At 41.3% G+C, this 22,529-nt stretch overlaps 2 protein-coding genes across 3 annotated transcripts; both read right to left on the reverse strand.

Annotated features, from left to right (window-relative positions):
• Window positions 1-3,758: 3,758 nt before the first annotated feature.
• Window positions 3,759-13,512, reverse strand: gclc (glutamate-cysteine ligase, catalytic subunit). The gene is made up of 16 exons (XM_083987943.1): window positions 12,831-13,512; window positions 11,730-11,842; window positions 9,439-9,621; window positions 9,066-9,179; window positions 8,732-8,790; window positions 8,336-8,472; window positions 8,110-8,184; window positions 7,811-7,927; window positions 7,273-7,411; window positions 7,010-7,122; window positions 6,807-6,899; window positions 6,589-6,693; window positions 6,387-6,468; window positions 6,185-6,294; window positions 4,615-4,735; window positions 3,759-4,519 (listed from the first exon to the last, which is right to left on the reverse strand). Exons 1-16 carry the CDS (start codon window positions 12,978-12,980, stop codon window positions 4,338-4,340), a joined length of 1,893 nt encoding a protein of 630 aa, XP_083844069.1. The 5' UTR covers window positions 12,981-13,512; the 3' UTR covers window positions 3,759-4,337.
• A 4,018-nt stretch (window positions 13,513-17,530) lies between these two features.
• klhl31 (kelch-like family member 31) lies at window positions 17,531-21,933 on the reverse strand. Of its 2 annotated transcripts, none has more exons than XM_083988447.1 (3): window positions 21,761-21,933; window positions 19,324-20,529; window positions 17,531-19,237 (listed from the first exon to the last, which is right to left on the reverse strand). In XM_083988447.1, the coding sequence occupies exons 2-3, from the start codon at window positions 20,496-20,498 to the stop codon at window positions 18,505-18,507; spliced, it is 1,908 nt and encodes a 635-aa protein (XP_083844573.1). In that variant the 5' UTR covers window positions 20,499-20,529; window positions 21,761-21,933; the 3' UTR covers window positions 17,531-18,504. The 2 variants fall into 2 exon arrangements, with proteins under 2 accessions (XP_083844573.1, XP_083844574.1); XM_083988448.1 differs by having other exon boundaries at window positions 19,324-20,526; window positions 21,761-21,907.
• Between the last annotated feature and the right edge of the window lie 596 nt (window positions 21,934-22,529).

A 22,529-nucleotide genomic window follows, 5' to 3' on the forward strand; every position in this document is an offset into this window, starting at 1 on the left:
ATTCAATCAAAAGCTTTGGTAATTAAATATTTGACAAAATGATTTATCAAGTTAATGTGCCATCTGTAAATATGAGAATTTCCTTCTCTGTGTTTTTCATCTTTAAGAGACCACTAAGAGATTTTGAAGGGTTACAAAAGTTGACCTCCTGTCTGTCCCACACTGCAGCAGCATGTTTTACACTACATATTCATTTACTGTAGCAGATGCTGTTGTCTAAAGTGACTCACAATAAGTGAATTCAATGTCTGTAGGAACAGTGGCCATATGTTTACAAAACTCTGAGTACATCCGTTCACAATGACCAAAAGTGTGTGGAATGCATCAGGACAACTGCTGCATTTACAGAGAAAGACTTTAGCAGATTGTTTTATACAATGTGGTATTAAAATAAGAGGGTTAGGGTTAGGGAATAATATTTACAACTGTAGCTGTAAGCAGATTGCAGACAGTCCACCGGCACTGCTGAGTGTAGACAAAATACTAAGATAAGCTGAAACAAGCCTTGAGACGGTGACAGTAAAGTGTTGACAATGGTTATGTTTAGGTTAAGATTAGAAACTGCTGTTGTTCGGTTGTAAGGCGTGAGTCCTGGCAGTATTGGTCCTTTGGTTCACATTGACACATCTCTGCATCTATTGGATGGTCTCCTGTGAAACTTTCCACCTTCATACATGGCCATGTTCTCCTTAAAAGCTGAACTATGTTGTATAGATTTTCTGAATTGATGGATGACAGGAAAAGGTTTATTAAATCCAGTAGATGTGGAGTCTTGTTTCTGCCTCCTAATCAATCTATCATCTACCTACAGACAATAAAGATCTTAACCAGGTTAGTGATAAAATGAATTAAAACAGTTAAAGATGGCAGAAAATCAAAACAAGGAGCTGAAAGATGATAAGACTCTGTAGAGCTGTAAAGAACAAAAACATTTAACATGAAGTACATATGACTGAATATTGATTATTGATACATACATTCCCGAGAGAGGACTTGATTAGCAATCACAATGCAGACTTGTAGAAGTTATGATTGTATTAACTGTAACTCCAAATTCCTGGTGATTATAACAACTTGAAGTTTGACTTAAAGGTGTACAGAAATGGCCGTTTGTCCTGTTTGTCGCGCCGAGTTGTCCCGAGCTGCAACACGAGTTTACCCGAGTGAGGAAAACGAATTTGATTGGTCGTTATCGAGCGGGCGGGATATTCAAAGCTTGGGGCGAGCCCGAGCTCCGTGTGTGTGTGCGTGTCTCAGACGTTTGAATGACGGATGACGGATCCAATAGCAGTGGCTGGTGAATCGTGTACAGGCTGACGTATAATCCGTGCGCCTGCATTATCCAATGCGAAAAAAAAAATACACACTTTCATCCCAGATTTACTCAAAAATAGAATTTTGCACAAAGTTTGGCCTACAACGTCTGAAAGATGAGTTATCACATTAATTTTATGACCCAAAGTGGGCTCAACTTCAATTTTCTTTTCTGTACACCTTTAAGTCTCAGCTCTGGTAAAAAAAAAAATAAAAAATAAAAAATAAAAAATAAAAGTTTCAGGTTTAAGAGCTGCAGTGCCACTGATTTAGTTTCCAATAGAAACTACATTCAAGATGCATCATCTGTGCAACATCTCCATAATAATGAAATCAGGTTCAGTGCTGCTGGTGGCTTGATGGCTGCACGCCAGATCAGTCTGGGAATCTGTTGTTGGCTGATGGCATTAGTGTGTAGAAGCTGCAGAGGACAGTTTAGTGATGTACGCTACATGCTAGTTAGCATAGCTTACTGTTAAGATGTTAAGATGGTAACAACAGCTGGGCCACAGCCCTCCATGCAAAGCTGTGTCATGCCACCTCGTTTTGTTTGGGTGAGAGAAGGTATTTTAGGTCAGGGCTGGAGAATGGTGTCACCCGTCGTGGGATCCACCAGATTTATGATGGTACGGCCCGGTAGGCTCCCCACCGCAGGGCCTAGTGATCAAACATTTAAGGTGCACTGGGTTTCCAGAGGAGTTCTCATCCAACACATTTCACTCCGTAGTAGACCTACTAACTGCCTGAGAGACATCACTCTGACTTTTTTCTGATCTGAAGGATCTATAGGTGTTTACGGTGTGACAACCTGCACCTGGCTTAATGGTACCTGACAGTGTGTGAACTGATAGACCTTTATACTGTATAGACCTTTCTATAGAGGAATTTGTGACAATAAAGTAAATGATGGCTGAATTCTATTTAGCTGCTTCAGTTTCCGTCCTACTATCATGTTTTCTGGCTCACTGTCACACTGTTGTGGCTTAGTGGGACACTTGAATAGAGCAGAGCCACTGTTAATGTTATTAGTAACACCTGTTCTCTCTATTGCGTGTCTCCAGGGATCAGAGGGGATGGAGGGCTGTACTGAAATTCACTGACCTCTAATAAGTGGGGTTTTTCATTTGACATAGGATCTAATATCTGAGGAGCTCAGATGTGAACAGTGATTGATCATTTGTTCATTTTTGTGTTCTAATTACATTTCTATCTATCTGGATGTTAATTTTTCATTGATCACTTTGTGTTGAAGACCGTATATGCATTTTATTTTAGTGTCCATGGCATTAAATAAACTAGTTTTCATGGGTGCTTTTTTCTGTATAAACCTCTCTGGTCTCTCTCCAGGCCTGTATCAGCCATAATCATTATTTACCCCAGGAGGTCAAAGTGAGGCAATGCTCTGTTTGCCTTTGCAGCTCAGTATTATGTAAAGCTGTGGTTCAATACCACCATCTTGTGGATGGAAATGGACAGGTATTGGCTGTTGGGTGTTGGAGATATTATTAAGGCTATAACAGGTTGAGGTGAAAATGAATGTAATGAGCTTTTCTGACAAATTAACCTATATTTACCCCATTTTCTCTCTCTCTCCAAGAGCTAGGGCCAGGGAATTTTCTTTTGTTAACAACACCCTACTGATGAAAGAAGGTATGTGGTATCGTCTTTGACTTTTCCTTTCCGAGAGCAACAGTGGGTGTTCTTTGAGCCATTGTTTTCTGCAATGCATGAGGCATGGCTCCAGGAAAAGCAGTTAGTCCGTCGGTGACTCAGTCTGTCCACTTTAGCCCACGCCCAAATATCTCAACGGCCTTTAGACGAATTGCCATGAAATTCTGGAGACGTTAATAGTCTCTCAAGATTTTCCTGAGACATTTGACTTCAACTACAGGACAAAAATGATGTCTTCTCTAAATCTTTGGCTAAGGATAAAAAAAAGAGATATTTTTGTATAGATAACTTTCATATGAAGGACAAATGTTTTAGCATCAGTTATTAATTATCTGTATCCAGTGCAAATGAGCAAATGTTAGCATGCCAACACTCTAAGATGGCGAGGATATTAACAGCAACAGCAGCAGCCTCACAAAGCATCTAAATATCTCAACATATTATTTTCACATTTGGACTTTATCCAACATCATAATGTGGTTTATTTAAAACAGTTGAAAATAGTCTCAGTGCTTTGTCTCGACTTTCTGTCTGCTCTGGTTTTTCCTACGTTAAATGGTGTAAATGTGCTGACCGCAGACATGTCAATCAAAATGCTGCGAATGTGGCTGGTTGGAAGGATTTCAACACTATTTTTTATGAGGGCTAATCAAGATCAGGCTTCATGCTTTTGTGCTGGCTCAGAAAACATATTTGAGAGAGTTAAATTAATTGCTTTTGGTTCCATTAAATAAACAGCTTTCCAAAAACGCTGTAAGAAAACCGGACCCGCCTACTCTTGTACAGATTTATTTTGAAGCAGCATCACATTGCAAACAATGGTTCACCATTTCCACTTAGATGCAACATACCTTCAAAAGGTCCCACTACAATGTCAGCAGAGCAAAGCAAACAAGTTTTTCTTAAAGTGTGAAAAAAAAATCTCTACCCAACGCGAGGAAAGCTCATATCCAGAAAATAAAATCCCCATGATGTTAATTCTGTAAAGAACGGAAGTACAGTATTTACAGAACACAAGATTAAAAGCAGACTACTGTACAACTCTTTGCTACATTTACATTCTCACACAGATAGGCTTAATTTCCAGAGAAAAATAAATACACATCTGATTTCTATTACACAACCTTTTGAATGTCTTAACCCTATTAAAATAATTTTGTAATCATAAAAATCTGAAACAGTATATATACATATATTTGATGCACGTGTGTTTTCTTACAACACTCACATGCTTCTTTTGCATTCTCTCACACTTGGACCGCGTTCGTTCTGAGCCACACATTTGGTCTCTCTTCACATGCGCATGTTTTTTGTTTTTTTTAATAGTTACAATGCCTTTTCCACAGTGTTTCTTATTTGAATTTGTTTACTGGGTTTCCAATGAGCTCGGGGCATTGCTCTTCACCTCTCGCAATCCTGTCGCACTTTCGGAAGAGGTCGTAGTTGATCTTGTCAGTTATGACGCTGTCCTGCTTGTACTGCGGGTGCTCCGCGACAAACTCCCTCATCCACTTGGCCATGGTCATCAGTTCTCCTGTTTGACATCGACAAAGTTAAGAGTTACGCTCAAACTTCAAGGTGCACGAAGAGAAAACACGCTCATTGTTTTGTCCTTTCCTGCATATTTACCTGAGGCACGTTTCTTGATGAGCTTCAGATAATTCAAAATGGTGCATCTGGTGTCCACATCAACTTCCATGTTTTCCAGATAACAGTTAAGGATCGGGATAAGGCCTTGAAATACCCCTTCCTGGTAATAAAAAAAGAACACCATTTTATTTTTTCACATGGCTTTAAACAATCTAAAGAGTTTACAGCTGTGTTAGCAGCACCAAGTCTCTACTTGAACTACATACATACTCCAAAGACAGAATCAGAACAATAGGATCACCTCCCATTACTCTTTACATGATGAGCCTGCATAGACTTGAGACGCATAACTGAAATAGCTCCTCTGAGAAACTTCTGCTGTAGCACATACCAGATACAGTTGTGCTCATAAGTTTACATACCCTGGAAGATTTTGTAACTGTGTACCATTCTTTAAGGAAAACATGAATGGTCATGTAAAACAGATGCTCTTATTTTTAACGGAATGGGCTCTTTGCACAGCTCCACTACTTCCTGAACTTAATGCTGCTCCTTTGTTTCCTGTCTTACATTATTGGACAAACTGATTAATCCAGGTGTGTCTGAGTAGTCACAATGGTCAGACACACCTGGATTAATCAGGTTGTCCAATAATGCCAGACAGGAAATGAAGGGGCAGCATTAAGTTCAGGAAGTAGTGGAGCTGTGCAAAGAGCCCATTCAAATTAAACCGTGAGACATCCCAAAATAACATAATAATTAAAAGAAAAAAAAAGATCATCAGAGAGTCTGACCAACAACCGGACCGTGGCTTGGTATCAACAGAACCCCTCAATTTCCACTTTTATGAGAGCTTGAACACGGCTGATTGGCTTTCTCAAGTCTTTGGATATCTTTTTATATCCTTTTTCTGTTTTATAAAGTTGAACAACCTCAGAACTTTTGACAGATCTTTTGCTTTCCCCACGGCTCAGAATCCAGCAAAGTCAATGCAGCAATGGATGAAATGTGCAGGTGTTTGTCAAGAGCCCAGAATCTCATTGACTTTTTATACACAGACACTAATTACAAGCAATCAAGTTAGAGGCGTGGTCAGTTCCCCTGAGTAGCCATTTAAACCTGTCTGTGTCAATCTGTGTGTATATTATCAGGGTAAAACTTTGAGGGAATGTAAACTTTTGATCAGGGCCATTTTGGTGGTTGCACTTATCATTAGGATTTATAAAGCTCAAGCACAGTTGTGTGATAATAAATGGCTTCGCCCAGCCACTAACTCGGAATAAAAAAAGTTGTGTTGCATTATCAATTATATTTTCTGAAATGTAGGGTATGTAAACTTTTGAGCACAATGCAGATTAGACTTAAATGCAATGGGGACTTTGCAGATATTTTGCTAATATTGTGTTGCCATTTCTGTAATTCTTTCCATCAAGTGGGGAAATATCACTAATGTAAGAAGTCCACAATATTTTTCACTGCAGTCCATCCAGTTGTTCATGTGATAATTCAGTCTGGACCAAAGTGTTGCATCGCCCAGATCACTGACATGGACTTCCACTGAGCCACGGCTCAAAAGTCAAAAGCCATCAACTACGAGTGTAATAATCACCTTTCCATTGATGATAGTGTCGATGCTCATCAGTGTGTACTCCTCATTAGCACCATCAGTCTCCAAACCGTTCTGAGCAGATGTGGTACCATCAAGGACCGGGTTACAGCCTATCGGTGGACAAAACAAAGGTCAGCCAACTCTTATCTGACAAAGTCACTTCAAGCATTAACCTGAAGTTGCACGTTTTTGTTTCACCCACCTTTGAAGATGTCCTTTCGGAAGTAAAACATGCCCTCCTGTACCGCATTTCTCTTCTGTGCCACCTTCATGTTCTCATCAACCTAATGGAACAAGTGTTTTCTGTATCAGAGAGCTGTGTGCAATAACTCAAGATCCAGGGTTCAACTTCCATCAGTTCAGTTTCTCTTCATATAATCAAATGTGTGTGTGGCTGTTTTCACCTTTGACAAAGGGATCAGGAAGTCCAGTTTGTAGGACAAGATGACTCTGGTGAGCAGGACGACAAACACCACGTAAGCAGCGTTTTCAAAGTCAGTTAGCTGCACCTGAAAGTCAGAAGCATGAATAAAAATAAAACTCGCTGTCAGGTGTTTTTTTAAATATTTTTTTTAAGGTTATAACTGTAACCTTAAATGGCGACCGTGGAGTCATCAGTTACCTCCATGGGGCGGAACTCGACTCTCCAGCCGATGTCAGAGTTTGGAGGTGGAGGTTTAAACCTCATCGTCTGCCAGTTGGTCGACTGGAGGTTCTGCAAGACATCATGTGTGGCGTGTCAGTACATAGTCAGATATGCTGAGGTCAATCCAGCATGCTTTGCTTTCTTCTAAGAAGTTGCTTCAGGAATCCTGGAAATGTCACCTCGAAGTGATCGGACTCGTTTTCGTCGTCCAGGTGTATTTTCTCCTCGAAGACAGAGAGCGGATCTCGGATGAAGAGGTGAGCTATGTGTTGGGCCAGCATCTTGTCAATTCCTGTCAACAAAAAGCTCCTTAATGAACAAACGTCACGGATTTTGAGTGTCATCGTCTTTCATTTCTTTCACATATTCCTATTGATGACCACGTGGATAATAGACATTTATTTTTCTGATACATCAGTCTCTCCATTTTCCTTTTCGGTACCTCCGCTGAGCAGCTGCTCGTAGATCTCCTTGTCTATCGTCAAATCAATGTCGTTGTACTTCTCGCCACAGCTGGACAGGTAGCTGTCAATGGAGTCATATCTTGACTTGAAGATCCTGTATTTGTTGTTTTTCAAAGGCTGCAAGGAAAAGAGTAATTTTTCACACGTTAAACTCAAAATACAAACCTCAAGAAAAAGGAAAAAGCACCAACTTTGTCATCATTGCAAAAATATTTGTGCTTGAGAAATGTTTTAAGGGGATCCAAGTAAAAACAGAAGAACACAAGAAGGAAACATAGGTATTTCCTAAATGGGACAAAATGACAAGATGCAGTAACAGCATCATCACATGCACAAACATCTAGTCCTATGTTATTGAAAGGAAATGTTAATTCATATCTCACTACAGAGGTCACATTCAGTGGCTTTGACTGACAGACATGAGTAACATCAACAGTAGTAAAACGAAACAAAGGACATCCTAAAAAAAAACAGACATGGTTAAAGCCAGATCCACACTGTGGTCCGCCTACTCACCTCGAGCCCCCGCTCCTCCGGGGTCCTGTCATCCACTGAGGCAGAAATAACCCCCCAGCGACAATCATTATCTGACACATAGCCTCTGTAGAAGGGTGAAGCTGCACTCAGCGCCATCTTGAAAGAGCCAAAAAAGATGATTCAGCGCAAGTTGAAATTAAGTGGAAAAGGAAAAAGATAATTTCTGCCTCAGTCTTTCCTTATTATCAAGTTCTAAATAGCAGCAAACCTGCTGAGAAGGAGGTCAGGTACATAAAGATATTATAGGCTATGAATCACATGCTTCTCCATCTACTCACCACAATGGGGCAGAAAGTCGCTAGCTGGTCGTAGAGGTATCTTGCCTCATCGATGCTGCAAGCTTGGAATGTCACCTGTGACAACACAATACAAAAAGAGGCTGAAGTACATTTATAAATCACTTATTGGGATCGTAAAGAAAGAGTCGCACACAACTACACAGTCCCAGTTACATCCCCTCATCTTCAAACAAAAACAAAAGCCCCAGAGATCTCATATGAGTACCTGCAGACAGCAGTTGCCCATGCCAAAGCCCATGGCGTCCATGTAGATGTGATCAGGCAGAGCCGCCCTCTCTGCTTCACCATCGTCCTCAGGAAACTCCTCCACAAATGGAGATGGAGTGCACTTGTCTTTGAAGACTGAAACAGGAAAAGGAGTATAGTCTTATTCATACCAGTCAAAAAAAAGACAGATGCAATAGATTAAAACCTGCTTTAACTGCTTCTACCACTTCAAACACTGGAGTCTACAACATTTGACTGAGAATTTTGATTTGAAAAAGTATTGAAAAGTTATTTTTTGTTTAAAAAAAAACTAAACAAACAGTAAATCAATAGAAACAAATTACAACATATAGTTCACAGTACAGTTTATACGTTTGATTTCACTGAAACTTACTCGGCACGTTAATTGCAACTTTCTCTCCTCTTCTGTGACGTATGTTTCTGGTAAGGGTGCTGAAAAGGCAAATTCATGCACACACACACAAACACAGATATTATAAAAAAGGAAAACAATAAGTATAAACAATGAAACCAACATTCATTCACAGTATCTTCAAATTCTTCAGACAGCAACAGTAAAAACTGTCACTAAAAGTAACATGTGGTTATATTATAGGTTCCCCGACTAGATGTTTACTTATAGTAATTTCTGTCTATATAATAGTAAACACTCAATTTATAAACAGTATCTTTGAGGCAGCTGCACCTGCATGTTGTCCTGAACTCACCTGAATCTTGGGTGTCTGTTGATGGCTTCATCTGGAAAAAACAGGGACTTGGACACTCCCTTCTCTACAGGAGTCGGCCGGTGCTCTGGTTGGGTGAAACCTGGGCAACCTAACCTAAACAAAGGAGCAACACAAACACACATACAAATATTACAGGGCTGCAATTAAACTTAATTATATATATTTTTCTCTTTATACAATCAACACATAGAGAACAGGAATGGGACACACACAAATGGTTGAAAAGTATTCTTCTATTCTCCTAAATACTTTGTTTTGTTTAGTTTCCTGCAAAGCCTCTATATCAAACTATGAACCTGGTTTGTTTTGTGTTGCTCTGGTTCAACCACTTCCTTGTTGGCAACTAAAGTACCTTGGAAACGAGGTGATGGTGCAGAGAGTTTCATTCTGGTTGAGCACGGACGAGGCCTCTCGTCGTCTCTTCCCCATGTTGCCCTCCACGGTGTTGAACTCTGACATGGTCCCGCCGTACGGCTGCCCTGGAGTTCCTTCGATCATGTAGCTGCCGTACTCTGGTCTCCAGAGCGTGGGGTGACTGTGGAAAAATTAATTCATTAATTAACTAAAAAAAAAGGTGTTATGGAAATGTTTTGCTTTTTAAAAAGGTCAGCAGGAAACAAGGCCGTTAAGATAAAAGCCTCGTTTTCAGTTTAAGGATAACACTTCAGATTAAATAAACTCCCCCTTTATTGTATGGCAGCCGTAATCTTGGCGGGACAAACCAACTCGACGTATTTGTGCTTCAGAGCGTGCTCTGTGGTGTGTGCGACAGAGGGGCAGTAATGAGGAATGCATCGGCTCTACTATTCCCACTGCCATTGGTATTTCCCCTGGGTGAAGTTGGCTCCACAGATCTAGACCGACGTCATGGGCAGCGAGCAAGCATAACACTCAGGAGCTTGTACAAACACATCTACCCTGCCTGCAGAGAATTCCTCTTTTTTGAGAGAAATGTTACCACAGGGTTGACATGCAAACGACATGCTCAGGAGGAGCACCGATCCTTATCGCTCACTGATACCTTCATGCAAAACGGCTTTACATTGCCTCCACATATTGGAAATTTTCATAACTTTGTAACAGGTCCAGCGTGCACAGCCTTTGTAACATGAGCTTCTAAAATGTTCATCTACTTGTGCATGTGCAACCAGTAAATTTGCTGGGGGGGTTTTTTTTGGTTCTTTGGATATACATCTGGTATCTGTCATTACAGGTGGCAGGCAAATGTGTGTGAGGATCATGAACGAAAAGGAAATGTTAATATTTGCTTTGAAGACAATTTACAGTTTTTCTGCTTGCGCTCCTTGAATTTTAAGTCAGGGGCCACTGTGCTTCGAGTAAAAAAAAGTTAGTCTGGAGCCCTGAGTGGGAACAATCACTGCATAGAATAGGTTTTTGCAGAGCTCATTCCAGTATTTAAACAAACTTGGGCAGAGATGGTACCAAAGCCAGCCCTCAAAGATCCTCTGCAGAGATGGGAGAGAATCACTCCTCCACCCAATCCAGTCTGTGTAACTACACTTAACGACTGACCATCAGAACGAGGAAAAAGCCCCTGTGGACAAAGATCCAACCATTTACACTGAATTCCTACATACGTGAATTCCTAATATATCTGTGGAAAACACACTGCTCATCATGTCTGTGCTACCGGCCATCGCAGAGGTCAGTGGCAGTGTAATGATGTGGAGAGGTGGCGCTCGGGGCTGAGTCAGCTCTGTGAAAGCATGCAAACAGCGACAACAACTGTTTACTGATCCTGATCTCATGACCTGACGCCGCCCGAGGGGTCTGTCTCGGTGAAGAGAACGAATGTGAAGGAGCTTTAGCCGTTTCGACCAAGTGATGAATAGAAGGTCTTCATATGTTTATGGAGAAGAGCATATTTAATACATACTGATTCATTGCTTTTTAAACTACCACATCAGACAATAGAAAATATCTTCCATTTTGTTATCAATTCATCTATGAAGGACCTTTTGGCACCGATTCAGCCTTTTAAAGACTTTCTAACTGATTACAGGTCTGTTCACTTTATGGTTTGATGAAACTATGTCATAGTAATTTGGCATGGTGTTGTAGGGCAGGGCCGCCCACAACAAACAGGTGTGTGGGAAAAAAAATAAATAAATAAAGTGCCAATGTTGTGTGTACGTTTGGCAACAGTGAGCCTTGTCTGGGCAGTTATGGCATGTCTGGACAAACGACAAAACCAATCTTATGATGTTCAGTGAGAGTGCTGTCATGTTTACAGTACGTCTTTGTGCCAATCCGACATTGGTCAAACAGGTTCTGAGCACTGAGACGTTATCAGCAAAATCGGCCTTATCAGAATAAAATACCTGTGTGGTTGTGTTGTATCACAGCTACATGTTGATTTAGCTGCCTTGCCTCTATGTTGAGCTTAAATGTAATTTAAAAGGGAATTCACCATGATCCAAATCAACCATGATAGTCTCAGGACACTGTTGCCACTGTTGACATTCAGATATGAAATTAAGTGCTGCTATTTCTGTCTGCTGAGTGGCTCAGGCAAATCTATGACTTAAAAAAAATGTGAAAATGTGAATTGTAACAGGCTTCCTTTAAAACATTGTACATTTAGCTGACTATTCAGACATGTGCGGTGGAGAACAGACTCACTTGGGGTTTATCTTTTCACCCTGGTCTTGGAGAGTTTCCAAAACATCTCCACCATTCAGGACGAGTCGGACCTTCTCATCTTTGTCGTCCAGTTCCACCAACATGTACTCAACCTACAAGCAAATAAGAAAAACCACAACAGGACACACCGTCAAAAAACCACAATGCTTCATTCAAATTCAATGTGTGGGTCTAACTTCTAAACCAGGGTTTTCTTTTGGCGCTAGACTGCAGGACAAAGCCGATGTGTTTCAAGATCAGACTGGGAGGCCATCACATCGATTCCAATTCATCAGTCATGTTTCCTTGACTTTGACTCTGCTCCCCTGTAATCCCCTGTCTGAAAGGGGGATTAATCTATAACAACAGCATTCCACATTGTACGAAATCAAAACACTTTGTTCAAGCTGTAGCACACCAAACTTTTACGGACTGGTGGCGGGCAAAACCTGGAAATGCAAACTGCTGCCAGGGTCTGATATAACATGAAAAGAGAAGTCTTCACAGGGATCTGCCAAGCTCACATATCTTAAGTTACAGCTCTACAGGGAGGTTCCTCCTGAATTTGTAGTTTTAAGCAGACAGTAACCAATTAAAGCCAAATAGGAACATTCATCAAAAGCTGGTGGATAATCGTGAATGTATATACGTTTGATAATTCTCAAAAAACACACACATCTGGCTCTGGAGTCTGGACGCAACTCATTCACTTGTCTCTCTGATTATAATTATAGTGTCATTCAAGAATCTCCACAGGTTTAACCAGTAACCACAGGTTTGACTTTTGTTGTCTTCTCTATCAGAGGCAGTATGGACTATTGTATAATGAGCACATGCCAATGGCAGCAATATAGCACTGGAAGATACATGGTTTGTTTAGGTTATGTTTTTTTTTTACTGCAGTGTGGACAAAAACAATGAATTAATTTAAGTGAATCAATAAAAGACCACTATTGCATCATGCACAGCCAACATGACTTGACAGATCACACATATTATTACCACCAGCAGCAGCAGCAGACACAGAAACAGCAGCAGCACATTTCCACATGTTGGTTAGTTTTAAAGAGAGAGGGTGGTAAAGAAAGAACAGTTTGTTACCTCATCGCCCCATTTCAGCACATCCCTCTGACGGTCCTTCACCTTGTTGTAGATGTTGAGAAACTGGAAGATGCCGTGCTTTCTAATGTGGTCAGCATACTTCTTGGTTTCTTCCCAGTTCAGTGGAGAGCCCTGTGACAGTAAACCCATCGCACAAGACAGGCTTGTGAGGTGTAAAAAAAAAACAAAAACAAAACAAAACTCGGAGGCTGGAGGAGTCGGTTGCTGGCTGCACTCAACACTGAACCTGCACGCCGAGCGTTAGCTAGCTGCTGTGTCCACCTCGCACGCTATCATGAAGTCTCGGTGCTAACAAACGGCGGCAGGTCTGGACTCGGGCTCCGGCGGCTGTCACAGAGTCGTCAGGCCGAGGAGAGACTCTCTAGGCGGCTGTTAAGCGGCGTGCCCGGTCGGTAACCTCAGCGGGGCATCCAGAAGCAGCAGGCCCCTGCTCATCACTTGGCTAATGACCGGTTAGCACGGTATCGCAACACCCGTGTGGGGCTGAAAACGCAGCACAAAAAAAGTGAAGCAAGCAAACAAACAAGACCCAGGCGAGTTAACGGAAAGCGTGCCGGCCGGGGCCCTTTGCCTACGTTACCGACGGCGGAGCGAGGCTGTTAAGGTGCGGGTGAAGTGACAGCGAGCGAGGTGGTGGTGGTGGACCTGTAAGGTAGGTCGTTGTTGCCAAACCAATCTGCTGCACGGTGCTGGGCTGAGTTCAACATATGAACGCCCTCCTGGCTGCGCACACGTGACGGCGTCAGGCGGAGCCGCAGGACAGCGCGATGGCGTCACCATGACTCAGCAGTCTTTCGCCGCGTGGCCCCTCCCATCGAGCTGTCGATCAGAGCGGCGGTGCTGCGTTCAGGGCCGGCGGTTTCACTGCAGCTGGGGGCTCTTTACTTAGGCAAGGAGTGATGATAAAATACCATTTAAAAATTACATATATTTTCACTCTTTCTCTTTCTTCCTTTTCTTTTCTTTTTTTAACCAGTGAATTAATTGAGCAGTTGTCTTTTGTACACACATTAAAGCAGAAGTAAGCGATCTGGTCGTTTTGGCTAATGCTGCGTTCCAGGCAGGCTTTTGAAACCGTAAATTACAGCTTCAAGTCACAACTTACGACTTTGTAGCGTTCCAGGCAACCCACTCGTGTTTCTCCGACCTGTTTTACCTGTGAAAGTCACTATAACGGCCACTCGTAACTTCCGACCCGTGAACTTGTACCAGATTGAACTGGTACGACTTCACAGGTCGGAAAAACACGAGTTACGAGTTTCCTTGAACGCACCATAACAGTCCTCGTCCCTACGTCACCATATTCACGGCGTCCCTTGGCTGCACACACAGCCCTGCATGCCGTTCTCTCTCCTCATTGGATAAAAACTGTAGGATACGATAAATGTTTTCTCCTCGGCTCAGAGCAGAGCAGAGTGACTGACAGACCCGTGTTTCGGTCCAAACACTCTATGTAAGTGATTGCTGTCGGAAGATATAACTATTTAAGACTTATATTAACACAAATATATCACTTACTTCTGCTTTAATTTGTATGTAAAAGGTGGAAAGTGTAAAAGTGTGTAAAAGGAAAGTAAGCTAAGCATTGTAAATTCTCCATCTGATATAATAGCCTAGATATTTGTAAATATTGGACTTACTCCCCTTGTACACTCAGAAAGCTAATAGCCCCATTTGCAAATATTGGACCTACTCTCCTTGTACTCTCAGAAAGCTAAATTATATCAGTGACAACTTAATACGATAAAACAGCAGTCAACCAGACTAAGGAAGTTGTAGCACAACTGGTGGTAGCACAAAGTAGTCATTTGCTTTTTTGTGTGCCTAACATCTCAAGTTATTTACTAGCCTCGCCTAAACCGCAGCATGAAAAATGAAAGTCATGTTTACAATGTGGAATGTGCCACTTTGTACATGCATGTAAATCATCTAAAGACAAGAAAATATGATCGTAATAATGACAGAGCACTTTTCTTTTCAGAGGGTGTATCTAACCAATCTTTACACCCACATGAATAGAAAAGGAAGTTATAGGTCAAACGATTATGTGGTTTTAGATCCAATGTTGAGATTTTCTTGTTTTTCTGGTTTTCATTATAGGCCTACTATTATACTAGATTCATGTACTGGCTGTAATCTGCCTGAATTTGTGAAATTCACTATATCCTCCTCCACACATACAAACACAAGCTGTCCTGGTGTGTTTGTAGTGTTCCATGGGAATATTGCTTATTGAGAGAGGAGAGGTGTTGTGACTCATTGTCACAACAAATCTGACACAAATGTATTGCCGGCGGAGACACAGCAATGAGGCAATGAGGTGGTTGTTGATGAATGAAATCACTGAGTCACTGAAACCATAAACTAAGAGATTGCAGCAGAGCAAAAGTCAAAGCACTGTCATAACCCTTAACCCCAAGACCTGGCAAATTCAGATTATAGCCTTCTTGTGTGCATTTTCAGGGCAATCTGGGTGTGGTTTAATAAAATTTGGCAATGGTGGCAACATAAACGAACAACCTCAGCGTGACACCACATTTTGACTAAAATGTTAAAATCCCATTTTCTCACTTGAGCTTCATCCACTTGATCAATGAGACGACAGAGGACACACACGTGATATATGTATACACATATATTGTGTTACATCCTCAATTCGGTTGAAACCTTGCTAAAAAAATGTTCAGGAAGGAATCCATTGCTTACAATCAGTAGCTAAACAAAATCCTTTAACATTGAAGGAATTCACAGGAATTGAGGTTTAAATGGCATCTGTGTCTTTATGACAATTTATTAGATATCATAATTTATTAGATATCACAAACAGAGTATGTTTGTATTGCTTATCTTTCACATTTACTGTACTGTGTAACAGTGACGAAGCAGAACACAAACACTGTGGTGGCTAATGTGTTTCTTAGCGTCCAAGATCAACAGTTAACATGGTCTAACCTGTTTTACCTCTTGCTGAATATTATTCATTATGCGGGTTTAAACATATTAATGAAACTTCCACTGAAGCTCACAATTAAACTTTATGACCTGGACAGCCATACCTCTTTGCCTCAATAAAGAATGAAGAAAATGCGTCGTTCTGTTTCTTTATGTAGAGGTGCCTCTCGGTTTGGGGCCAATGGATTTGCATATCAGAGGCAACAGTACACCAAAAATGATGTAATGTTGCATAATGTGATATCCCTATATTCATTTGGCTACTGTACCTGAGGTTCTGTTTATCTGCTCTCTGTGTTTACGGGTCAAATGACCTGGCTGGATCCTTCCACTGGGAGCTGAAATGTGGTTTTAGACTATTATGTTCACTAACAAATTACAGGCAGATTTGTCTCTTGGCTGGACATACAAACTTTTTACACAAAATTTGACACCAGCGATGTAGGATCAAAGACAGGAGGTCAAAAATGTCCTCCTTTACTACAAACACTGCAGTCAATGCTGAGCAAATCTGGTGAAAGTAGGGGAGACTGGGGATGATTGTAACACTTTTTGTCTCAGCTCCCATAACATGCAGAGTGTTCGTGGTAGGGCTCTCAAATTTCGACACAGAGTCCTCTCATTTGTCCACTACAAATAGCAATGCCTTAAACTTCTCAAACTATATCACATAATTCACTATTTGATGTCAAATGCAAGGAGTGCCACTGTTGGTAACCTGGGGTAAAATGTAGTTAGATTTAAAACTAAAAACTGAGACCAAACCAAAAAAACATGCATGTAAGTTTACTGTGCATGTTCCAACACTAAAGCATCTTTCTGTGGTTCAGTATGAACAAAAATAACTCATTACTAATGGTTAAATGAAGAACAGTGACAGTGGTGTGGATCCTAACATTAGAAAGCTGTCTTAAAGAACATCTTCTGATAATACCAGTGAATGGTGTACATGTATGAATGGAAACCTTCAGCAGGAGGTCAGAAGAAGCTCATATTCCATGTAAAATTCCAGGAAAGATGGTTGACACTTGATGACACTTAATAAAACAACAAAGGCAAAAGGTGTTACAGCCATTCCCACCCCTGTCAGTCAGTGTTTGACTAGCTGTACCAGCATGGTGTTTAATAAACATCAATGAAATGACTCATATTTTACCTAAGAACCTGCTCTTTCATCTTATACAAGTGACCTAATTCAAACTTCAATGGTATCGATATTCATTTAATTCATTATTCATTTCTGACCTAAAAAAAAAGTTTTTTGGCTGTAAAACCAACACACTTATTCACACAGCCATGCAAATTTCACATGCAATGTCAGGGAGTGAGTGGGTACACATGATATTGATCACATAACTCTAATGTTATTCCTTATTGGTGAAAGTGATGCTGTTACAACCATCCCTTTGTTACGACCATCCCCGGTCTCCCCTAAATATATTGTTGTTTTCAATCCCATTAAGTCATCCACAATATTGACATTACCTTGGCCTTTTCAATTGTTTCCCAAAATAAGAAATAACCAAAAAAGGCAAATAGACTTGAAGTGAAGTTGATAAGATCAAAAATGAATAAATCCTATGTGGAAGTTTGTCGATTCATGGTCTATTTTATCTTACGTGTTTTACATAAATATATCTCTTTGCAAGATTCAGAAAAATTATTCAAAACATATTCACACGATTAGCATGGAAACAAATAATAAATGACCACAGCTCAGAGTATCATACACTTCATCTCTTTAATTAATTTAAAAACAAACTGAAAAAAAGGTGAAAAGACATGAGCAGTCAGGGAATTCATGTGTACTGACTTCCAGGAAAGCTCAGGCTGACAACGTCATTCCCAAGTCATATTTTTCTTTTTCTTTTTTACAAAATAGTTTCCTACTGTCACATCTAGGCCCATTCAACCCTCATCATTCCCAACATCTTCCCAACAGAATCTGTTTCCTTTGCACTGATGGTGATGACACAACAACATACGACACAAGACCACTGAATGCTATACATTGGACACATGTAGAGAGACTGCAGTCTTAGTGTGTGGTACGTTTACACACTAATCACAAGCACCTACTCCTGGTAGGTGATGCCAACACTTATTCTGGCTCCAGCTTTCTGACACTCATTATTCTGTTCAAGTATCTGAGAATCACAGTAGCAGTAGTCACCATAAACTGGACTGTCACAAAATCCAGTATTGTTTATTTCCATGGAACTGGGTAAAAAAGACACATGTTATGTTACAGATTCATTTTCATACTGATTTTATATTTTTATACCTTCTGTATAACATTATATTTGCTATAGAGAAGGGTTAATGAAATCCCCAACTGATTTGGCCCCAAAAGGAAAATTCTGTCTAAAAATGATCAAATTGAAACATATTGTAGGCACTATGTAAATGTATTAATGCTGAAAATAAGATTTTGTTTATGACTTCTCTTGCCAGCACTGACTTTAAATTCCTTTAAATTAATCAATTCTTTTCTTTCTTTTTATGTTACTAATTTTATAAGAATGTGTTTCCAAATTTGTTATTTTTGCATTTTGCTAATATTTTTACCGATCAGATGAGATTTGATGACAATGTAACTGATCATCTTTGCCCCCAAAAAGTGACTGTTTGTAACTTTATGCAACAGCCAAGCTGGAGACCTTTAGACATGTAAACTACACCATTAGTATCATTGAAACTCTTATATACTGACTGGTGCAGATGAAACTGAACTTGCTCTGGACTCTCTTGTTTTCCGCGTGGGTATGGTGACGACACAGCATGAGATGCCAACTGTGGCTTCCGGCAATTCGTCATCCTCAGTCCATTCATTGAGGTCAGGGTTGTAAACCTGAATGCATTTCTTGTACTTCTTCTCGCCCTCGTTCCAGCCTCCAAGGAGATAGACCTTGTTGTTCGAAATGGAAATACCGGCTGTGCTGACTCCAGTGTGAAGAGGTGTGCAGTAGCTCCACTGCCCATTGTGAGGGTTGTAACTTTCAACAGCGAGGACATCCACCCTCTCCCCACGACCTCCCAACTGACTGCCACCGATGACGTAGGCCCGGTCTCCCATGGTGGCGGCGCAGTGCCAGCCTCGAGGTGTGCTGAGGCTGTTCTTATCGTACCAGGTGTCAGTAGAGGGGTCGTATGAGCACACGGCCCTGGAGTAGGCGTTGTTGATGTAACCTCCAGATACGAGGATCTTGCCATTGATGACGGAGCTGCCGTGACAGCAGCGGGGCACCTCCATTGGAGCTTTCATCTGCCACTGGTTGGAGGAAGGCACATAGCACTCCACAGAGGCCTGAACACCATCAGAGTTTCGACCTCCGATGGCGAACAAGAGCCCATTGAAGGTGTTGAGGCTGAAGTGGGTGCGCTTCTGGATCATGTTGCTCAAGTGGATCCAAGCGTTGAAGCGTGGATCGTATCTAAAGACAGAAAAGATTTTAAGTTATTTCATAAATCTACACAAACTATTATGACAAATACTGTCTTCAGATGAATAAGCTCTTACCTGCAGAAGTTGCTAACAGCATGTTTAGCCTGGTTCCTTGCATCATTCTGGTCCTCACCACCTGCCACATATAGGAAGCCATCCAAGACTGCCACGCACTGATTGAAGCTCTTTGCTGGCATTTCTGTCAACTTATTCCACACGTTATCTGCATCTCTGTAGAGGACATCCTTGCTGAGAGATTTCTCTGTCAAGGCAGGGCGTCCACCAACTGTGAGTATCACCCTGAGGCCACCGCGCACCTTTGTTCTGCGTGACTGGAGGATGTTCTGTTGGTATGGCAGCAGATGGTAATTCATGGCGTCAACAAGGAGACGGTGGCACTCAGGGTCTTGCATCATCCTAGGCGCATTCTGGACATGGTTCACCAGATCTTGAGCAGAGATTGTGCCAAAACGGATGTGAGTTAGGAGATCTGCTGCGTACTTCAGCCTCTTCTCGTCAAAGTCCAACCACTTCATGGCAATCTGGAAGGCTGTGACCTCGGAGGGGAGCTGCAGAGAATCATCAGAGAGGAAGTCACATATCTGCTCATAGGTGAGCTTCAGGAACTGCTCCATCTCGGAAAACTCGATGAAGTTCTCCCGCATGAACTTCTGAGCTGCCTCCTTGGTTTCCTTGAGGTCGTAGGCGTCAGCAATGTTGCCCACGTACATGCAGTTCTCCACGCTGAGCTCCTGCATGAGGAAATCACTGCACATCTTCACTAAGCTGGTGATCTGCAGCAGCATGGCTGCAGCGATGGTGCTGCCGATGCTGTACAGCGACAGGGTCAGCTTTCCAGAGTATGCGTATGTGATTGCAGTTGCAAGGCCGACAGGTGACAGGTCGTTCAGGTCGATCTTTTGGAGGGTAGAATCCTTCTTCAAGATGTTTCTGATGTACTCGCTGCAGGAGGCCATGACAACCTTGTGGACGTCGAATGACTTGGACTTGGTGGCGACTGTTAGATCGCAGAGGAAGTTCTCGTGTCTCATGGTGCTCATTCCCTCCAGCAGGTTTGGTGCGTACACGGAATCAGTGACTTCAGTTGAAATGCAGTTGAAGCCGTTACCTCCTTCTAGCAGGGTGTTTAACCCATTGATCTTGTTGATGGGGCTGTCCTCAACCATTATGGTCATTTCATTTATGTCTCCTTTATTCTTTTTGGTCGTCTTGCTCTTTTTGGGTGCCATGGCTGTTGCAGCAGAAGACAGCCCAGATCTTCTGGAAATATAAATACAATGTGTCAAGATATTGTCAGGGAAGCATGTTACACCTTGAGAATGATACACGGAAATCAAAGTGGATTGTGGATAAGTCAGCCAGACAAAGTAGTGAGCCACAGATAAATCATTTTGATAGATATGAATTACTCTTGCAAATAATTCAGCAATATTTTACCTGCTCATCAGATTATCAGCCATGTGGTTGAAAATAAAGATGAGTTGAGGACAAGCATCATACCTAAACTGATCAGCCTATATAAATCTAGATCTTTCCTTTATTGTCCACAATATGGAAATTTGTCTTTGGCTTCACCACATAAAATACCACATAAAATCACATAACATTAAATGAATAACATGTAATTCAATACACGCATTCCTAGAATGCGTTCATGAATTTAATATTGTAATTGCATTCGGTATGAATGACTTCTTATAAATATTTTTTGTTGTTTTGGCAGCTCTATAGCGCCTATACATTTGAACATATTGTAGATCATTTCATGTCCTGACTTGTGTTGTGCGCTATTTTTAGGACAGTGTGTTGTATTCTCTGTATCAAACTAAACAACCTTGTTGGATCAAGGGAGAAGAAGATACTTTGGAGTTTGTTCAATTTATTTTGGCACATCCAGACTGACACCTACAAAAACATGTGTGCTACCAGGTAATACTGGAGTGAGTGAGTGCAACAACATGCCCCTCTCTGCATCTGTCACAATTTATCAGCAGCATGTCCAGGAATAGCAACACTGCATGGCTCTCCCATGACGTTCCTTTTATAGACTTTGAGGCATGAACAGCAGGCCTCGTGTCCTCTGACTATTTAAATTCAGATTAGGGCAAATACTAATTATTTGTACTCTTTCTGTATTGAATTCCTTCAAGCTTGTCCTGGATAAGTCTATAATTGGCACCGGCCTCAAGGCAAAAAAAAGAAAAAGGGGAAAAAAATTGTGAAAAGGCATTCCTCATGTTATTTACCAAAGCCCCAATAAACCTGAGGCTTACTATCACCATGGCTATGTGTAAAAACTTTTTTTTTTTTTTTGCTAAAAAGGCCACAACCTTGAGGAGATGTATTCACCCCTTTGGAGCCAAATTTTGTGGAATAAGACCTGCTTTTCAGTTCTAAAATGAGTGACAACAACTGAAGAAGTAATTGCACCCCACTGTCTTTTCACTGTTAAAAACTGCAAACAGTCACAGCATTGGAAAACACCACTTACCTGAGAAATGAAGTTGAGGCTAGTGAAGAAGGAACTTGCACCTCCAGTTACTGGAGCAGGAGAGAGAGACCAACAGCCACCCCTGCTCAAAGAGACATGCACTTAACTCCTCCTCTAAGAGTGTGAGTGCCAATCAAGTATTGTGCAATGCATGTGGGAGAGGGCTGGCACCATACACCCCCGACATACTGTGTCCCACAATAGCTTCCAATCACTAGATGTCAACATACCACAGGAGCTCAACATCATATCAAGAGTTTCATGTTGGCGACCCACTGCTCAGAAAAAGAAATGTTAAAGCTGATGGTACGAATTGGCATCTTGGTTTAGTGTCCAGGTAGAAAGACTCCATGATATTTCAACAACTCTTACCACACCTCACCTGGTAAAAGCCCTCAACTAAAATTAAAATGACCTTGGATCACTGTTGGATCTCATTCGCTGGACAGTCTAAATGGAAACCAACTGAATCTTTAATGCACCACTGCATCACCAAAACATTTTGTAACATCATCCTGCATCTTTCTGTGCAGGTGATATGCAACACAAAAAGAGGAATTTGTAGTTTGGAGAAGTGTAAGAGAGTTTCAACCATCCAGCTCCTGCTCATATTACATTATTGGATTCTCCAGTGTGTTGGCTGATGAAGGCTGAAAGCTGTAGTTGTAGTCCTGAAACACATCCATTTCCACAAAATATCATTCTACGGCTAATACATTTAGGCCTAATCTCCTAAAGGGAGGGGTCTTAAAGCATTTCACATCATGAT

Source organism: Trachurus trachurus (assembly GCF_905171665.1).
Source record: "Trachurus trachurus genome assembly, chromosome: 15".
Taxonomy (NCBI): domain Eukaryota; kingdom Metazoa; phylum Chordata; class Actinopteri; order Carangiformes; family Carangidae; genus Trachurus; species Trachurus trachurus.